The sequence below is a fragment of the Cynocephalus volans genome, chromosome 7 (genome assembly GCF_027409185.1).
Source record: "Cynocephalus volans isolate mCynVol1 chromosome 7, mCynVol1.pri, whole genome shotgun sequence".
NCBI lineage: Eukaryota > Metazoa > Chordata > Mammalia > Dermoptera > Cynocephalidae > Cynocephalus > Cynocephalus volans.
The window spans coordinates 122,535,110-122,554,039 of NC_084466.1; the positions used below are offsets into that span (position 1 = coordinate 122,535,110).

At 37.5% G+C, this 18,930-nt stretch overlaps 1 protein-coding gene across 6 annotated transcripts in view; it reads right to left on the reverse strand.

The window, feature by feature from the left end:
* Window positions 1–14,832: 14,832 nt before the first annotated feature.
* CPEB3 (cytoplasmic polyadenylation element binding protein 3) overlaps window positions 14,833–18,930 on the reverse strand; it is a 184,833-nt gene continuing 180,735 nt past the window's right edge. For all 6 annotated transcript variants that reach the window (XM_063102419.1, XM_063102424.1, XM_063102422.1 and 3 more), the window contains exon 10: window positions 14,833–18,223. In XM_063102419.1, coding sequence (XP_062958489.1) covers window positions 17,996–18,223 — 228 coding nt within the window. In that variant the 3' untranslated portion in view covers window positions 14,833–17,995. The remainder of the gene's footprint in view (window positions 18,224–18,930) is intronic.

The window sequence follows — 18,930 nt, forward strand, 5'->3', positions numbered from 1 at the left end:
CTTATTGTAATGGTAACAAGGGTGAAAGTCTTTGATCTTGGGACTAATTGAACTGGTATAATTTTTTTTCCTTATGGAAGGTCTATATGAGCATATTCAAAAGTAAATATTCCAATGAAGCTATTTCAGAATATAACCACTTAAAGGCAACAGTGGAACTACCAGAAACTAAAAGAAATTATAGAAAAGCAACAAGCATTTCATCACATAGCTGTTCCAAATGTTTAATCCCAATACAATCTTGTACTTCCTGTACACCTCCCTTAACTTCCAAAGTGAAATTGATTTCAGGAACATCTGTTATCAAATGCCAGAGAACTCAGTGTGAGTCAATAAAACAAAAACTTGAGTTACGTCAATTAATAGAAAATGTTTGCTATTCACATAAAACACTGTTAGCCACCATCTCTATGGAGATAAAAATTGCCTCCTTCAAGAAAGGGTTCCTATGAGTCTTCAGTAAATTTACTCAAACCAGTGAAGTTCTGTTGAACATAGGGGCTCAGATCCTAATTTCCATGTAGACACTAGAGATTAATATATATATAAAACTCTGTAAAGCTGCAAAGAGATCATGTATTCAAATGGGACTTGAACAATTGTCCATGAGCCCAGAAACACAAAGCAAGAAATCAGAACCCCAGGCCTGCACCACAGGTAAGTTTAAGGTTTGAGTTTATGCCCAATGTATACTGTAGGAGCCACAAGTCAAGAAAATAAAGTCAATACTGCTTTTTTGAAGGAAGGAAATACAAAACTGCTCTGTAGGGACAGTTTCAGATAAGGGTCTGATAGGATTTCCAGCCAGGGAAAGATGCAGATACACAAACTGTCTACAGAAGGAAGAGTCAGGGGCTGGCCCATGGCTCACTCGGGAGAGTGTGGTGCTGATAACACCAAGGCCATGGGTTCGGATCCCATATAGGGATGGCCGGTTCGCTCAGTGGCTGAGCGTGGTGCTGACAACACCAAGCCAAGGGTTAAGATCCCCTTACTGGGGCCGAGCCCATGGTGCACTCGGGAGGGTGCGGTGCTGGGAGCGCGGCGACGCTCCCGCTGCGGGTTCGGATCCTATATAGGTATGGCCGGTGCACTCACTGGCTGCGTGCCGGTCACGAAAAAGACAAAAAAAAAAAAAAAAAAAAGATCCCCTTACTGGTCATCTTTTAGGGAAAAAAAAAAGAAGGAAGAGTCAGCAGATACAAATTACTTCTTTAAGAACTACAAATACAATAATCTGGAAGACCATAAAATATGATTAAGATAATTAGAAATAAAAATAGGGAAAACATTATAAAAGATTAGACAAGTTTGAAAAAGAACAAATAAATGAGAAATGGTTATCAATGTAGGTTAGATACATTTGAAGAGCAAATTTGTGAACTGGAATGTTGATTTTACAAAATAACCTACAGTGGGATACACAGAGATTAATTGATAGAAAATACGAAAGAGCAGGCAAAAATCATGGAAGATGGAAAGAGAGATCATGGGAAGAGAGACAAGAAGTCACCTTAGACTTATATCTATTTTTTTGCATATCAAGTGCAAAAAATTGATGCATCTAGTCCATCAGCAAGTTTTCCCATCTCTTGCTACAAAATATATTGCAAATCTCTTCACCTTTTTCTTTTTCTGCTGCTACCCACCACCATCTTTCTTATATCACTGTCTTCTAACTGGTCTTCCTATTTGCCAAATTCTCCAGTGGCTTCCTATCACATTCAGGCCAAATCTAAACTTCCCATATGCCCTACAAGTTGTGGCCCCTGTCCATCTCTGTCACTTTCTCTCTTATATCCCATTGTGTTTACCCCAGTCAAATCAATATGTCCTCTTTGCTATATGTCAACATAAAACCAAATGTGTTTCCAGCTTGGTTTTAGTTCTTAGAAAGCTGGGTGAATGGTGTCATAGGAGAGATGGGGAAGACTTAGAAAAGAGCAAATTTGGAGGGGGGGATGGAAGTAGGAAATCTAGAATTCTGTTTTGTTCATGTTAAATTTATCAAAGTAGAGATGTTGAGTAGGCAAGTAAATATAGGAATCTGGAGCTTAAAGGTAAGATCAAGACTGGAGATGTAAACTTGGAAGATAGTTTTTTGTGTTTTTTTTTTCGGAAGATGACCAGTAAGGGGATCTTAACCCTTGGTGATGTCAGCACCACACTCACCCAGTGAGCTAACCGGTCATCCCTATATGGGATCCGAACCTGTGGCCTTGGTGTTATCAGCACCACACTCTCCCAAGTGAGCCACGGGCTGGCCCTGGAAGATAGTATGTTAAGGTACGAGACTGAATGAGCACTCCTGAGGCTTATTTATGTAATGGAATACTATACAGCAGTGAGAAATCAATGAGTAACTAATAAAACATGGATGAATCAAAAAACGGTGAGTGAAAAAAAGAAAATATAATTTGGGCCCATTTAAAGACCAAAAACAGGCAAAACAAAACATTGTTTATGGATGTACAAAACCAATGATTTATTGTTATTTCACATTTAAAAAATAGAAAATTAAGTGACAGTCATATGCACATTTACTGATCATTTCCTACTCTGTACCAGACAAAATGGGAGAAACTAAAAGACCAGTGAGGAAGGAGGATACCAAAGCCAACAGTTGGCGTAGTTACATTAATTTAAGAAAAAGCCTTCAGGCGAAAAGTATTATTTGCAATAAAGAAGGATATCTCCTAGTGATAAAAGATTCAGTTAACCAGGAGGATCTAGCTACTCTAAATTGATACACATTTCAGAATACATAAAGCAGACATGGGCAAAACTACAAAAAGAAATGGAGAAGTCGAAGGTCATAGTGGAATTTTAACATACCTCTCAATAGAACAAGTAGACCAGAAGAAAATAGGCACGAGAATATAGACAATTTTAATACAATTAACAAATGTGACTTAATTGACATATATGTTACATAGATATACCCAACAACTCCAGGATACATTCTTTGAAAGCTCATGTAGAACATTTACCAAAACTGACCATATGCTGAGCCATAATGCAGCTCCTGGCAAATTTCAAGAAATTGAAATTAGTGTCCACTTTATCCACTCCTATTCAGCAATATACTTGAGGTCCTAGCCAGTATAATAAGGCAATAAAAAATGAAAACACAAATCAGAAAACAAGAAATAAAACTTCCATGGCTGTTTATGTAGAAAAATCCCAAGGAATCTACAAAAAAAGCTACTAGAATTAACTGATTTGGCAAGTTCATGGGATATAAGGTCAATACACAAAAAAAATCAATTGTATTTCCACAATAAGAAATTAGCGATTGAAAAATTTAACGTACCACATATAATAGCACCCAAATCCATGAAATAGGTATAAATTTCACAAAATATGTGAAAGGCCTGTATGCTGAAAACTACAAAAACACATGAAAGAAAGACCTTAAACAAATGGAGATACACCATGTTCATGGACTGAAAATTCAATATAGTTAAGATTTCAGTTCTCCGCCATCTGATCTATAGACTCAAAGCAATTCCAGTCAAAATCCCAGTAGGATTATTTTTTTTTTTTTTTAGAAAATAATAAGCTAATTCTAAAACTTATCGAGAGGCAAAAGACCAGGGCAATCAAAACCAACCATGAATAAAGAAAAGCTGTGAGACTTACACTACCAGATTTTAAAGCTTATTGTAAAGGTGTAGTAATCAAGACAGTGTAGTACTGAAATAAAGGTAGATTAGTAGAACAGAATTGACTCCCTGCAAATATAGCCGCACATATAGTCAGTTGATTTTCCACAAAGGTGTCAAAACCATTCAATGCAGAAAGAATAATCTTTTCAAAAATTGGATGTCCATATGCTAAAAAAACAGAAAGAAACTCCATATGTACCTCACACCTTATGCAAAATTTAACTCAAAATTAATCATGGACATATATACAAAACTTATAGAAGAAAATTGGTGACCTTGGGTTGGGCAAAGATGGCTTAGATATGACACCAAAAGCAATCCATAAAAGAAAAAATGATGATGAACTTTAAAAAAAGAATTAACTTCCACTATTTGAAAGACATATTTTAAAGAGTGGAAAGAAGAGCCACAGAATGGGAGAAAATATTTGCAAATCACTTACCTGATAAAGGGTTTATATCTTGACTATATCAAGAATATGTATTAAAAAAAATTATATAAAGAACTGTCAAAACTCAAAAAGGAAACAGCCCAACTTAAACCTGGGCAAAAGATTTGAACACATCCCTAAAGAAGATATACAGAAGGCAAATAAGCACATGAGAAGATACTCAACATCTTTTCTAATAGGTGTGTCGTTACCATTACACACGTATGAGAATTGCTCAAATTCTTAAAACTGACAATACCAGCTGCTGAAGAAGATGCAGAGCAACTGGAACTCATAAATTGCTGTGTTGAATGTAAAATGGTACAGCCACTTTGGAAGACAGTTTGGCAGTTACCAATAAAGTTATACACTTTATCGCCAATCCCACTCCTAGGTGTTTACTGTAAGAGTAATAAAAACATGTCTACACAAAAACTTGTACAAGTATGTTTATAGCAGCAGCACTCATAACAGGCAAAGAGTAGAAATAACCCAAATGTCCATCAACTAACAAATGTATAAAGGAAATGTATATATCCACACAATGGAATATTTGCCCATAAAAAGGAATGAGGTCCTGATACATGCCACAACGTGGATGAACCTTTAAGACATGTTAAGTGAAATAAGTCAGTCACAGAAGACAACATTATGATTCCATTTATGTGCAATGTCAAGAACAGGGAAATGTATAGAGGCAGAATGAAAATTAGTGGTTGCTTAGGGCTGAAAGTGTATTTCAGGGGCATGATAAGTAAAGGGTACATATTTCTTTGTGAAGTGATAAAAAATGCTCTAAAATTGGCTCTGGTGATGGTGGCACGTACCTGTGAATATACTAAATACACTGAGTTGTACACAAATGGGTGAATAGTATGGTATGTGAATTATATCTCAGTAAAGCTGTTCAAAGAAAAAAAAAGTTTCTAGGAAAACCCAGACAAGAGGGGAGACAAAAACAAGGACTCTAGAGAAAATTGAAACTTCTGTCACCTACACCTACAGCAAACATTAAACACAGCCTAAGTCATAGCCAGATAAACAGAAAACCTCACACTAAAGGCCTGTTTACCTCAGTCCCTATATCTCAATATATCAAGCCTGGTTTTCAAAAAAAATTACAAGACATGCTAAGGCAAGAAAAGACACAATCAGAAGAGACAAAACAAGCATCAGTACCAGACTTTGATATGGCAAAGATTTTAGATACCAGAGCAGTTATCTAAAATAACTACGATTAATATGCTAGGGGTTCTAATGGGAAAAAAGTGGACAACATGTAAGAACAGATAGGCAATATACAGAGATTGAAAATCTAAGAACCAAGAGGAAATGCTACAAATTAAAAACACATTGCAACAAGTGAAAAATACCTTTGATGGGCTTATCAGACTGAACATGGCTGAAGAACAAGAATCAGTGAATGATATATTGAAGATACATCAATAGAAACTTCCCAAGCTCAAAGAGGAAAAAAAAAAAAAAAGAAAAAGAAAATAATTATCTAAGAATTGTAGGACAATCACAAAAGTGTAACTTACTTGTCATGGGAATATCAGATGGAGAAGAAAGAGAAGAAATATTTTAAGTAATAATGACTGAAAATTTTCCAGAATTAACATCAGACACCAAACCACAGATCCAGGAAGCTCAGAGAACACCAAGCAGAATAAATAACGTAATATCTACACCAGGCATATCCTGTTCAATTAGCAGAAAATCAATCTTGGAAAGAGCCAGATGAAAAAACACCTTACCTGGAAAAGAACAAAGATAAAAGTTATATCAGATTTTCTTCACAAACCATGCAAGCAAAAAGAAAATGGAGAAAAATATTTACAAAGTGGTAAAAGAAAACACTCACTAACCTAGAATTCTATATCCAGAGAAATGATCCTTCAAAAATGAGGACAAAATAAAGATTTCCTCAGACAGACAAAAAGAGGCAATTTGTTGCCAGTGAACCTGCCTTATAAGGAGTATTAAAAGAAATTTTTTAGAGAGAAGGAAAATTATATAGGTCAGAAACTTGGATCTACATAAAGAAATGAAGAGTGGGATAACAAATAAATGAAGGTAAAAACCATTTTAATTCTTAACTGATCTAATACTGTTCAAAGTAATAACACCAATAATGTATTTGGTGATTATAGCTTACGTATAAATGAAATGAATGGCAGCCATGTTACAAGGGATGGAGGGAGGAATTGAAAATACTGTTATAAGGTACCTGCATTACCCATGAAGTGACATAGTGTGATTTGAAAGTGGACTTAGATTAGTGTAAATGTAAACTGCCAACCCTAGGGCCACCACTAAAAAAAAAATGGAAAAGAAGTAAAATTGACATTCTAGGAGAGGAGAGAAAATAGAATTTTATAATACGCTCAGCCAAATTCAGAGAAGGAAAAAGAAGAGGGAAAGATTTTTTTAAATGAAAGCAATGAATAGAAAATATTTATAAATATGGTAGATATTAATCCAACTGTCAGTAATCACTTTAAATGTCAATGGTCTAAATATACCAATTAAAAGTCAGAGACTGAATAGGTAAAAAATAAAATAAGACTCAATTTTATGTTATCTACAAGAAATCCACTTTAAATATAAAGACCGATTAAAAGTAAAGGAATGGAATTTCCTCACATCCATTAGGATGGCTACTATAGAAAAACAAACAGAAAATAAAGGCAAGGGGCTGGCCAGTTAGCTCAGCTGGGTAGAGTGCAACCTTGTAACACCAAGGTTTGGTTCCCTGTACCTGCCAGCCACCTAAAAAATAAAGGCAAGGATGTGGAGAAATTGGAACCTTTATGCACTGATTTGAAGAATGTAAAATGGTATTGCTGCTGTGGAAAACAGTATGGCAGTCCCTCCAAAAATTAAAAATAGAATTACCATATGATTCAGCAATTCTCCTTCTGGGTATGTATCCAAAAGAATTGACAGCATGGTCTCAAAGATATTTGTACATCCTGTTCATAGTAGTATTCACAGTAGTCAGGAGGTAGAAGTAACCCAAATGTCCATCAATGGATTAATGGATGAACTGAAAGTGGTATATACATAAAACAGAATATTATTCGGCTTTTTAAAAAGGAAGGAAATTCTGGCACATGCTACAAGATGACTGAACTTTGAAAACAATGTAAATGTTGAAATAAGCCAGCCACAAAAGGAGAACTACTGTACAAGAGTACTCCACAAAGTTTGTGGAAAAACAGAATTAAAAGATAATACAAACCGCTCTGTGAACTTTTTGAAGTACCCTCCTACAATTTCACTTATATGAGGTATCCAGAGTACAAATTCATAGAAACAATGGTGGTCGCCAGCGGCTGGGGGAGGGGAAAGTGGAGAGTTGTTGCTTAATGAATATAGAGTTTCAGGTTTGCAAAATGAAAAAATTCTAGGGATCCGTTGTAGAACAGTGTGAATATACTTAACACTGCTGAACTGTACACTTTAAATGGTTAAGATAGTAAATTTTATCATATGTGTTTTTACTGCAGTTAAAAATTTTTTAAGTAAGTAAAGGGATGGAGAAAGATCTGTCATGCTAACACAAATCAAAAGAAAGCTGGAATAGCTATATTAATTTTAGACAAAGCAGACCTCATAACAAGGACATTATCAGGGGTAAAGAGGGGCATTATATGATGTTAAAGGAGTCAGTTCTCCATGAAGACATTAACAATCTTAAAGGTGTACCCACCTAATAAGAGGGCATCCAAATATGTGAGGCAAAAAAGGATAGAACTGCAGGGAGAAATAGACAAATCAACTCTTAGAGGTTTCAAAACATCTCTATCAGTAATTGACAGATCCAGCAGATAGAAAATCCATAAGGATGTAGTTGGACTGAACAACACCCAACGGCAGAATAAATGTATTTCTAAAGATGACATGGAACACTGACCAAGGTAGACCATATTCTGGGCCATAATACAGACCTCAACAAACTTAGAAATCAATTAACAGGAAGATAGCTAGAGAATCTCAAATTATTTGAAGATTAACACATGTATAAATAACACATGGGTCAAAGAAGAAATCTTAAGAAAAATTCAAAAATATTTTGAAGAAAATGAAAATACAACTTACCAATTTGTGGGATGTAATGAAAGCAGTGCTTGAGGGAAATTTACAGCATCAAATACAAATTTATAAATGAGAAAGATCTAAAAATCAAAAATCTAAGCTTTTTCGACTTTAGGAAACTACGGGAAGACTAATAATATAAACCTAATATAAACAGAAGAAAAGTAATAAAAATTAGAACAAAAACCAATGACATTGAAAACAGGAAAGTGATAGAGAAAAATGAATGAATTCAAAAGCTGGTTCTTTGAAAAGATCGATAAAATTGATAAACCTTTAACCAGGCTAACTAAAAAAAAAAAAAGAAGACACTAATTGCTTAGTCAGGCCATCACTACTGATCCCATGGGCATTAAAAGGATAATAAAGGAGTATTATTAATAAGTCTATGCCCACAGATTTGATAGCTTAGATGAAACAGAACAATTCCTTGAAACACACAAAGAGAAATACTCTGAATAGGCCCCTATCTGTTAAAGAAATTGAATTAATAACCTGCAGTTGCACTCGTGGACATTTATCCCAGAGAAAATGAAGACATGTTCACATAACAGCCTGTACATGTTTACAGTAGCTTTATTTGTTAATAATACAAAACTAGAGACAACCAGATGTCCTTCAACAGGTTAAGTAGTTAAACAAATTGGTACATCCATACCATGGAATACTACAATAAAAAGGAATGAACATGCAACAATGATACATGCAACAACCAAGACAAATCCCCAGAGAATTATGCGCCACAAAGGCCAGTCCCAAAAGGTTATATATTCCATCTATATAATATTCTTGAAATAATAAAGTTCTGAAACTGGAGAACAGATTAGTGACTGCCAGGAGTTATGGGGGGAGGGAGATGGGTGGGACCATAAAAGGATAACACGAGCGTTCCTTGTGGTGATGGAAGTGTTCTGTACCTTGACTGTATTAATGTCAGTATTTTGGTTGTGATATTGTAATATAGTTTTGCTACGAATTAATTTATAATAGAAAAGTAAAAACTAATATAGATATGTATAGGCAAATCAGCACAAGCACTGTGAGAGTAATTGGCTTTCAATGCTTGATGTTCATAGCTCGACCATCAACTGCAGAGACTAACGGAGCAATTTTTTTTTTTTTTTTTTTACTTTATTTCCCTATCTGCTCCTCCCCCCAAACTTCCTAAACTTTAAAAAAAAAAAAAAATTCCTGGATGTCAGGAGGCTTAAGGAAGAGCAGAAAGGAACCTGAAGATGGGAAGGGAAGATGCGGAGCAGGGAAACTGAGGTTGTGTGATTGGGAAAGCAGGCCAGTTTGGGTGGTCAACTTTTCGATAACAGCCAGAAAGGAAACCTGGTTATTCAGAAGTGCAAAAAGTGAATTATGTGGCGGTTGCCTGGAAAAAAAATTTCATTTTGTCCAAGTATCAGCTTTTACCTTTCACAGGGCCCATTTTTTTGTTTCAATGCTCCGTTGAAACTTACAGAAAAGTGCACAGATCACAGTGTACAGCTCAATGAATTTTCACAAATTGAACACACCTGTATATCAACACCCAAATCACAAAAGTCACCAGCACTCCAGAAGCTACCTTCATGCTCCTTTGCGGTTACACCTTTGCTCATTTATATAAATGGAATTATGTATTCTTTTGTGTCTGGCTTATTTTGATCAACATTAAATTTGTGAGATCTTTCTGTAGTGTTGCATGTACTTGTAGATCTTCATTCTCGTTGTTATATAGTATTCCATTTGTGGATATACTATAACTTGTCCATTCTAATATTGTAGGGCATTTGCATAGCTTCCAGTTTTGAGCTATATGAATAGTGCTGCTGAAATCATTCTTGTACACGTCTTTTGAACATAACTACATGTTTCTGTTGTGCATATGCCCGTAAGTGAAAAAGCTAGGTAATAGGATATGCACACATTCAGCTTTTGTAAAAGTTTTCCAGAATGGTTGTACAACTTCACACTTCTACCAGTTCTTATCTAGGTCCTCCCTAATGTGGTATTTTCAGTCTTTTAAATTTTAGTCATACGTGGCTGGCCCGTGGCTCACTTGGGAGACCGTGGTGCTGACAACACCAAGTCAAGGGTTAAGATCCCCTTACTGGTCATCTTTTAAAAATAAATAAATAAATAAATAAATTTTAGTCATACTAGTAAGTATGTATTGGAATTGCATTTTGGTTTTAATGATAAGTAGCAAAATTGAGCAAAAGAGCCCTGTCTTTTGAAAAGAGGCCAAGCGCAAAAGACGACAACTCATCTTAGGGACCGGCTTGGTCATTTGGTTTAGCCCTGCACTGAACGTGACAAGTTAAAATGTATCCCTTAAACTTAAAGGTTGAGCACAAACCATCTTAACGAAAGGTTTTAGCCAATAATAGCAAAGAAGGATGTGACGTGACTTGGGCTGACACTTGGGGCCCAGAATGAAATGCTATAAGTGCATGTGCAGCTACAGCAAAGTCCACTTTGATCTTCCCATAGAAGCTCTTTTCTCCTTCCCCCTTCCTTTCCCTTCAGGGAGCCGCTTATTTTGTGCACTTCCACACGCATATTGATACTTTGTCTTTTCTCCAGTGAATCTGTATCAGACCCCCAATTACTGAACCTAAGTTGGTAGAGGATAAAGTTTTTCCTCCTAACAATCCTTTGAATAGCAGTAGGACCCATCAATTTGGGCTCTTCTCACCCTATTACTCAATAATCTATTTAGTAAAATTGTTCTAGTTAAAATTTAAATCAAATACTATTTAAAAATTAAAGTATATGACTCCAATTTGGGAATCCTTATGTGACTATTTCACTGGAAATACATGTGCCAAGGGTCTTGTGAAATACCACCGAGTCCCATTTTAAAGCTGAATGTTCGTGTTCCCTGGTGATGAGTTTTCTTCTACTCAGTTAGTGGGTGTTAAGTATCTAGCAAGGGGCTGCTGCGGAACTGCTGGCTCATGCCTCGTGCAGGAGGAATGCCGAGACTGACTGCCTTTCACCTCTAGAAATAAACTGCTAAGTCACAAAGGCACCATTCGCCTACCTACTCCCCTTCATGCCGAAGGTTAGGACGTGAGAATCTTGTTATCAGGGGACAAATGTGGGGCCTGCCTGAGTCAGACCGGCATTCTGGAAATAGGATTCTATTTGTAACTTAATGTATGATTTAAAAAAATAATAAAATCAGACATAAAAAGGGCCTGACATTTCCCTCTCCATGGGGGGGGGGGGGGGGGATCGGACCAAAAGCGATACGGAGCCCCCAGTGTCCCGTCCGGGCGGCCCAGTGGCCGATCTTAACCCCCGGCCTCTGGCTTTACCCTCGGGGCTGTGGGGCAGGCAGCCTGCTCGCTGCAGGTGGACGCTTGTGCCGCACTGAGCCCCGTCCCAGAGCCGCGCCCCACGCGCAGAGGCCGGGGAGCTGCTCCAGCCCGGGAGGGGCCCCTGAGCTGCCTTTCAGGCCAGGCGGGCGCGGAGGGCGCGGCTCACCCGGTCCGAGCGAGCCTACCTGCAGGGCTGCAGCGAGGAGTAAATGGGCCACCACCACACGCCGGGGCCACCTGGTGGGGGAGGGGCGGAACGTGGGACCCGGGGTGCAGCGCGGCGGTGGGAGGCCCTCGCCCGCCCGCAGCCGCCGCACGTCGCCCCCGAGCCCCCCCCGCGCCCGCCTTCTGCACGTGCTGCGCGGGCCTGAGGCGCCGACGCAGCGAACGGGTCGCTCTCCTGGGGGTGATGACCTGGGAATTTAAGACACCTGGGCCCAGACGCCACCCAAACCAATGGACCCAATCTCCGGCGGTGTGACGCCAGCATCAGCTTGTTCTGAAAGCTCTCCAGGGGATGCTTGTGCAGCCTCTTGTGATCCATTTTCTAAAAGGAGGAGTACCTAGGAGAGAGCTTCTAAAGCACGACCAAAACCGATATGGGACTTTAAAGAGGCCCGTTCTCTGAAATAATCGGAGAGCCGAGTGTACAAAATACAACGAGGTTGCATGCTTACCCTTTCATTGCCTTTTTAGTTGTGATTTTGAAAACGGGTTTCCCGTGGCAAGTGCTGGCATAAAAACCCAACTACACATCTAGAAACCTTGCGTTGCATACACATTCACATATGTCAACAATCAAATACTTTCCTGTTGCAAATATACTGTTTTTAAAAAACGACTGTTATTTGTGTCAGAGAAAAGGTGGATTTTGCTGTACCTAGTCTGCAGTAAAGGGATTTGTCCAAAAAAAGAAAGCTAATCAAGCAAATTGGAATGTGCCAATGTTCCCAGATGCAAACCATATACTCCAAGCTATTCCTTAGCAAATGCAAAGGATGACAAGTATCCATACTTCATACAACTAGATTTAATAAGTTGTTATTACAGAAAAAAAATGAAGTCCAAACTACAAAGTTTAAGCAGTTGTAAGCAATAGCTGCATTGAGCTCCATGTTTAGTCACAGTACTGTAGTTCCATACAAGCAATATTAGTCCAAGCCCCAAAGGCAGAAGCTGAGTAAGGGTTACTAGCAAAAAACAATCTAAGAGAACAGGTAATAAAAGATACAATACATTTAAAATTAGTTGTTAGTTGAAAAACAAATACAGAGATCTTAGCTGTGAACACTCTAAAAGTTAGGTCCATTATTTTGACAGCAAAAATACAAATACTTAATACTTTATACCCCAACAGAACTATATCCAGGAAAGAAAAAGAGCAGAAGTTATCCTGTATTAGCACCCAAGGTTTCTACTTGTTGCAATTAACTTCATTGTCATACAGATTTAAACATCCCCGAATCACATATCCACTTCTTGACCCATTTTGGGGTATAGAGTAAAGTCAACAGCATTAATTATAAAATACTCTGTGGTAAGATGGAACACTATTGCAGCTGAGACAGAGAAATTTCGTTATTATAAAAGAAAAAAAAAAAAAACAGAAAGAAATGTTAGCTGACATACCATACAAACTAGTGAAAAAAGCAACAATCCATACAAAATAAGCCAGTTTTAACAAAAAGATACTTTTTTTCACTAATCTGTGACTAATCTTTCACTCAAACCTTGCAAGTAGAGATGTCACAATACTCAAGTGTTTAGATAGGAGCTTACCCAGTTAAATGCCGTTTTGTTGCTAATACAATAGATAAAATGAAAACTAGCAGTTATTTGCTAATTGCATCAATGCAGGACAGTCTGCATTAGCCCATGCCTCACTAACAAGCTATAAAACACAAGATATAGGCAGAAATCTAAGCATAATCTTTATACCACTAAGCAAAAATTTTCCAATTTCTTTTCTTCTGTTCCTAATCATTTATTTGTAGTTAATGTAAAATTCCAACCAGTAGACCCAATTTGAGTTAAAATTTTACATCACAGCTTGATCTAATCTATATATTATTTACAAAACTGAATACATAGTGTACCCAAGAGCCAACTCTGGACACACGTTTCTCCGAGTCATTGATTAGCCTCGCTTCTGTGGCATCAGAAGTAGAAGAGGCCATCGAGGACTAGTAGAAACATACCAACTATCTAGAGCAAGTCACTGGATGTTCTGTTTACGCAACACCAGTTTTGCAGTTGTATGATTTTAATTTTAGGTGCCATTGCAACGACACACTGCCTTAGCAACACAGTTTCCAGGTGAGGAGGGTGTTGGAAAAGCAGCAGATCATGCACAGAGTGGCTAGATATGATGCCACAATCAAAGGGAAACAAGGGGCACCATAACAGGGGGCAGGCTGGGGTGTGGAGGAAGATGCAGCCCGACACATATACAGTGGTGACATCGGAGCATGCTTTCTCAGTGCTGCCAACCAAGCCTTACAGGGAGGTGACACAAGTGAGACACTGCAGTCTAAGTCTATGCTGCACAGAAGGTGGTGTCCTCTTAGTAACTTCCACGGACTCACGGACATCACTACTGTAAATGCATGTAAGACTTGGTCTGGGAGAAAGGCACCGTCTCACACATGGACAGTGGTTGGTGGCAGATTCTCACACACACAGAACATAATGAAGAGTTACAGCGGGAAAAGCAATGAAACATTTGGTTGATCTATCCAGGTTTTAAACCCAGTGGTATTTCAGGAGGAGTGACTTCATCATCAGGGTGACAGATTTGGCTGCACCTGGTGTTGTATAAATCCACTGTGACATCCCTAGAGAACTGTACTGTGACATCCCTAGTCTTACACTAAACCACTGTAATAAAGGAAAAGGCTTGTAAAAATCTCACATGTTCTGCTCATTCTGTCATTTTATTACCCAATTATCCATTACATTTCCAATCACTTTACATAACCAACCGTTTTCATCATTGTCACACTATTGTAAACCACATCAGCAAGTTAATACATAAAGCTTTGCATTTCAAAAAACTAGACACTTTAGTAACAATATTACAAAGGTTTTAGCTTCAAAAATAACTGAAAATGAAAAAAATAAACTTTTAAAGAATTAGCATCATAAAATTAATTTATTCCAAGTAAAAATACAAAATAATATTATGACATTGACCAGATATGAAAGTCCCTCCCAGAAACAACTCTATTAATGATTGAGAAAGCACTCCTTAAAGAAAATACGAAATAAAATGAAAAATATGTAAATATGTTTAATTTTTTCTTAGCAAAAAATCTTTCTAAAAATAACAATGAAAATTTGTCTCAGTACAAAGGCTACATTACTATTGAAAAAATACCAGCATGAAGAAAAGGTACATATTTGACAGTAGAAAAATGATTTCAGTGAATCACAATGTCTAAAGTTTGCAATGAAAATAAATCTGCAATAAAGATTTATGCCTTTTTTCTTTTCTTTTTTTTCTATTTTTTATACAAACAGTACAAACAGTATTGCACATAACAACAAATAGTCGAGGTTAGGTTATAGCCTTCAAAAAATCGACTAGTTCAAGTGTCACATCAAGAAAAGGCCACAACAGGACCTGTGTTACCCAGGGGCTTCCCAGTCAAGTTGCAGGTCAGAACACCTCTGTGTTTTAAAAAATAATTTTTTTGAAGGACCCTCTCTTTTAATATAACATTAACAACTTGGGGGCACATTTATTTACAAAACAAAAGGGAACATGTTATAATTTAATAAACTAAAAAAGTTCTCTTTAAAAAAATACAAACAGAAGAACTCTTTCACAATCCTGGTCAGTCGTGCACAATCAACGCTTGATTATAAATATACAAATTAAGGGAAAGTAGTTTCCACCATCTACTCACAACTCTCAGCACCAAATGGAGTTTAGTTTTTGTAACCTATTCTTCATGACAATGTTTTTTTTGCCTTTGCATTAGCTTTATGCTATACAATCCTCCAGCTTTTCTTTTTTTAATCTCAGTGTTATTTTAGTACATGAAAGAGGGGTGCTTCTTCAAAAAGTTTTGCTTCTTTCACATAATTAGGTAGATTTCTGTAGGTTAGATATGATCTTTAATATTATAGTTATAAAGCTCTAACTTCATTTTCAAAAAACACAAATAAGCATGAAAAAAATAAAGTTACCCATCTGTTAAATCATTTTCTTGCAGAATTAAATTAATATATATTTTTCTGAATAAACTTACTTAGAAAATATCATTTTCTTTCCTATATTTCAAAATTGAGGTATTGCAAAAGATCATGTCAGTCAGAAAGCATGCCTTTTTCCTTAAAAACAAAAAAAAATCTTCAGCCAACTTTTGAAAACTGTCTAGAATACAAAAAGTAGTAGTGCATAACAAAATTTCTTGTACAGATGAAAAAAAAAACAAAACAAAAACCCACAAACAGATAAAAACAAACAAAACCACACCTGGGCTAGAAAAAAGCAATTACCAAAAAGCCCAGAGGTAATCTCAAAAGGGGAGAATTCTAATAAGCAGTTTTAATCCAGTAAAAAACTATTTTGTTTTTCCTTTTTGAAAACAAACTATAGCTTGAAAGCCAGTAATTGCAACTAAACACTGGAGAAAAAAACAAAACAAAAACAAGCAATACTAACTTAAGACAGTACAAGGATATCACAGCACATAAAACACAGCGACTGAAATCTATTCTGCAGGGTCATATCCAGTCAGATTGTCCCCAGAATTCCCAAACACAGGAAGAAGATTAAAAGAAGATTTACACAGTCTTGCAATCATTGTGTGTGTGTATATATTACTATCCACAACCCAAGAGTGAATGCTAAAAAAATGTCCATGGTAGTACTAGCAGGTTTTAATTCTATTCAAGCTTTACAGGATAAATCCAGGAAATTAAGTAATTTCTCACCCAGACAACCAACACTGCCCAGGCCATCTTATTTTGTACAGACATTTCTTTAGCATCACCATTACACAACTTTCTTAAAAATGTGCCTAGTTTGTCAATCTGACAACTTATCTCTATATACTGTATATATTTTCTTAGTGTTTGTAAGCTAAGATGAGCTCTTTGGTTTTCTGGACAAGGTCTGAAGCTATGTAAAATGGTGCAAGCACTAGGAGATTGTAACTAAGAGCTCATGTGTTAGTTAATAATATACCAGTTACGAACTGTCAAGTTCATTAATGTCTGACACAGAGGCTTTAAACAGTTAAGTTTGATCACAGTTAGACATAATCACTTTACTATATAAAATAAATTGCACAATATATAACAGAGCACCGCAAAGTACTTCATCTACCATCCACAAATTTGCTTTAGGAATATCCTACACCTAGGTTTTATATTGGTTGTAATATACGTCACTCTGTCATGGGCTCTTCCTATTCAGAAGCATTCCATTTATTGAGGCATGCCTTCCTCCGGTCAATTACCAATTCTTTGAATGAAAAAAATTTTTTTAAAAATGAGTATTTTATAGCTTATATAATAGATTCTTAATTTGTGCATTGTGGGAAGGTTTTATACTAGACATTGGATATAAAATTTATTGCATGCAGCAACCTGATGAAGTAAACATGCAGTCAGAAATAGGTACCTTCCGTTGAAGCTTTCTGAAGTCTACTCTGATCTTCTTTCGGCAGCTGACTCTATCCCTAAATCACAAAAGTGTGTTGTTGGGTTTTTGTTTCTTGTTTTTTTTAATTGATAACTTAGCCTGAATAGAGTATTATGGTATTAATAATACCATTTTAATAGCAGCAAAAGCTATTGCAGCATAAGTTTACATAACACTAAAAGATCTAACCAAAATCTTCAGCAAAACAAAAATCAAACATGAAGGAAAAATAAAGATCCAGCTTATGAGGTATCCTTACAAGTCAAAATAGAGAGCAACTAAAGGCTTATTTTCATTAAGGGTTGTCCTTACTCTAAATAACCCCAACTAATGATTGCTGAATTGTTGTGAAGTTTTTGCTACATCTGCCACCTACTCACGAGTATTACCTTTGGTAAGGCTTGTCCTAGGGGCAACTCTCTAAGTTTCTGAAAATAAGTGCATGCTCCAGTTCAAAACAATCAGAACAACACCAACAACACAACAACAAACAAAAGAATCACAGACATCAATCTGATGGCTGCTGATGAGAATGGCAGTCTATGTACTGTCACGTGACATATCAGGTGTAAAAATTAAGGTACCAAGCAGACAAAGGTGTGAATCAAAGTGCAAATCAGTACCATTGTACACTCTGCAATTTTGCATTATACTAGACACTGAGTTCAGTAATATGACTGTAAATAATAATAATAAAAAGACCCATCTCTTCTTTAAAAATCGAGAACAAATGCACAGATTTCCAGAACACTGTAGGCCCTGAGGCAGTGCCCTCTCTTTTCCCTCCTTGTTATCTACTCCAGTACTTGTGGCTGGGTTGGCCCTGGGCTCAGCTCCAGCGGAACGGGACGTGCCGAGGGCGGTCACCTCCCTCCTTCACCAGCGGTTTGTGGAACTCCCGCCCGGCGCGGGAATGTATGCTCGCCCAGCAGTATTCGCAGTAATACTGCAGACAGGTGACATTGGCACAGAAGAACGGGGCAAACTTCCCACCACAGCGCGTGCCTTGGCACTCATCACACATCTGGTCATCCAGCACGTATGGCTTCACTTCCACCTGGACCAAAACAAAGACAAAGACAGAGAAAAGGTTTAGCAAAGCCTCCTCACATTTCTTCCTTTCGAAAGTTTACCTTCTAGCTTAATGATATGCCTCAAGCAGATGCCTCTTTGAACCCCAATATCGGATGGTAGTTTAGAGTAGGAGCTTTGGAATCAGCACCTTGCTTTACTAGTTGCGTCATATTAGACAAATTTTTAACCTCTGTCTGTATGTCTGTAAATCTGTTTGCTCCATCTGTATATCTGTAAAACGGGGCATAATGTTTACACACATACACACACACACACCCCTGTATAATGTGTCAATGAGTATAGCAGAGTCTACATCCAAGGGTGGCGAGGATTAAGAGAGGTCGTGCACGTCAAAGCATCTCAGCTGAATCCTGAAGGCAGGGCAGCATCTGACAACCCAGGACAAAGAAGAGAATTTCAGGGAGAAGAACCAGCAGGGACAAAGGTCCATGACCAGGAAAAGGCAGGGCACATGCTTGCACATGCTCGGGGGGACAGTTTGGCTGGCACCAGGCCTGCCTGAGAGGAAGAGTCACACCAAGGCTGGAAAAGTGGGCTGAAGGGAGATACTATTGTGAGGCTCTGGGCTTCAGTGTTTTAATGCCAAGGCTTTTAAAAGACTGACACCCAGTACTGTATTCCATGGACTTGGTGGGCGGCGGGGGGGAGACTAGTGAGCTGTTAAGAAGC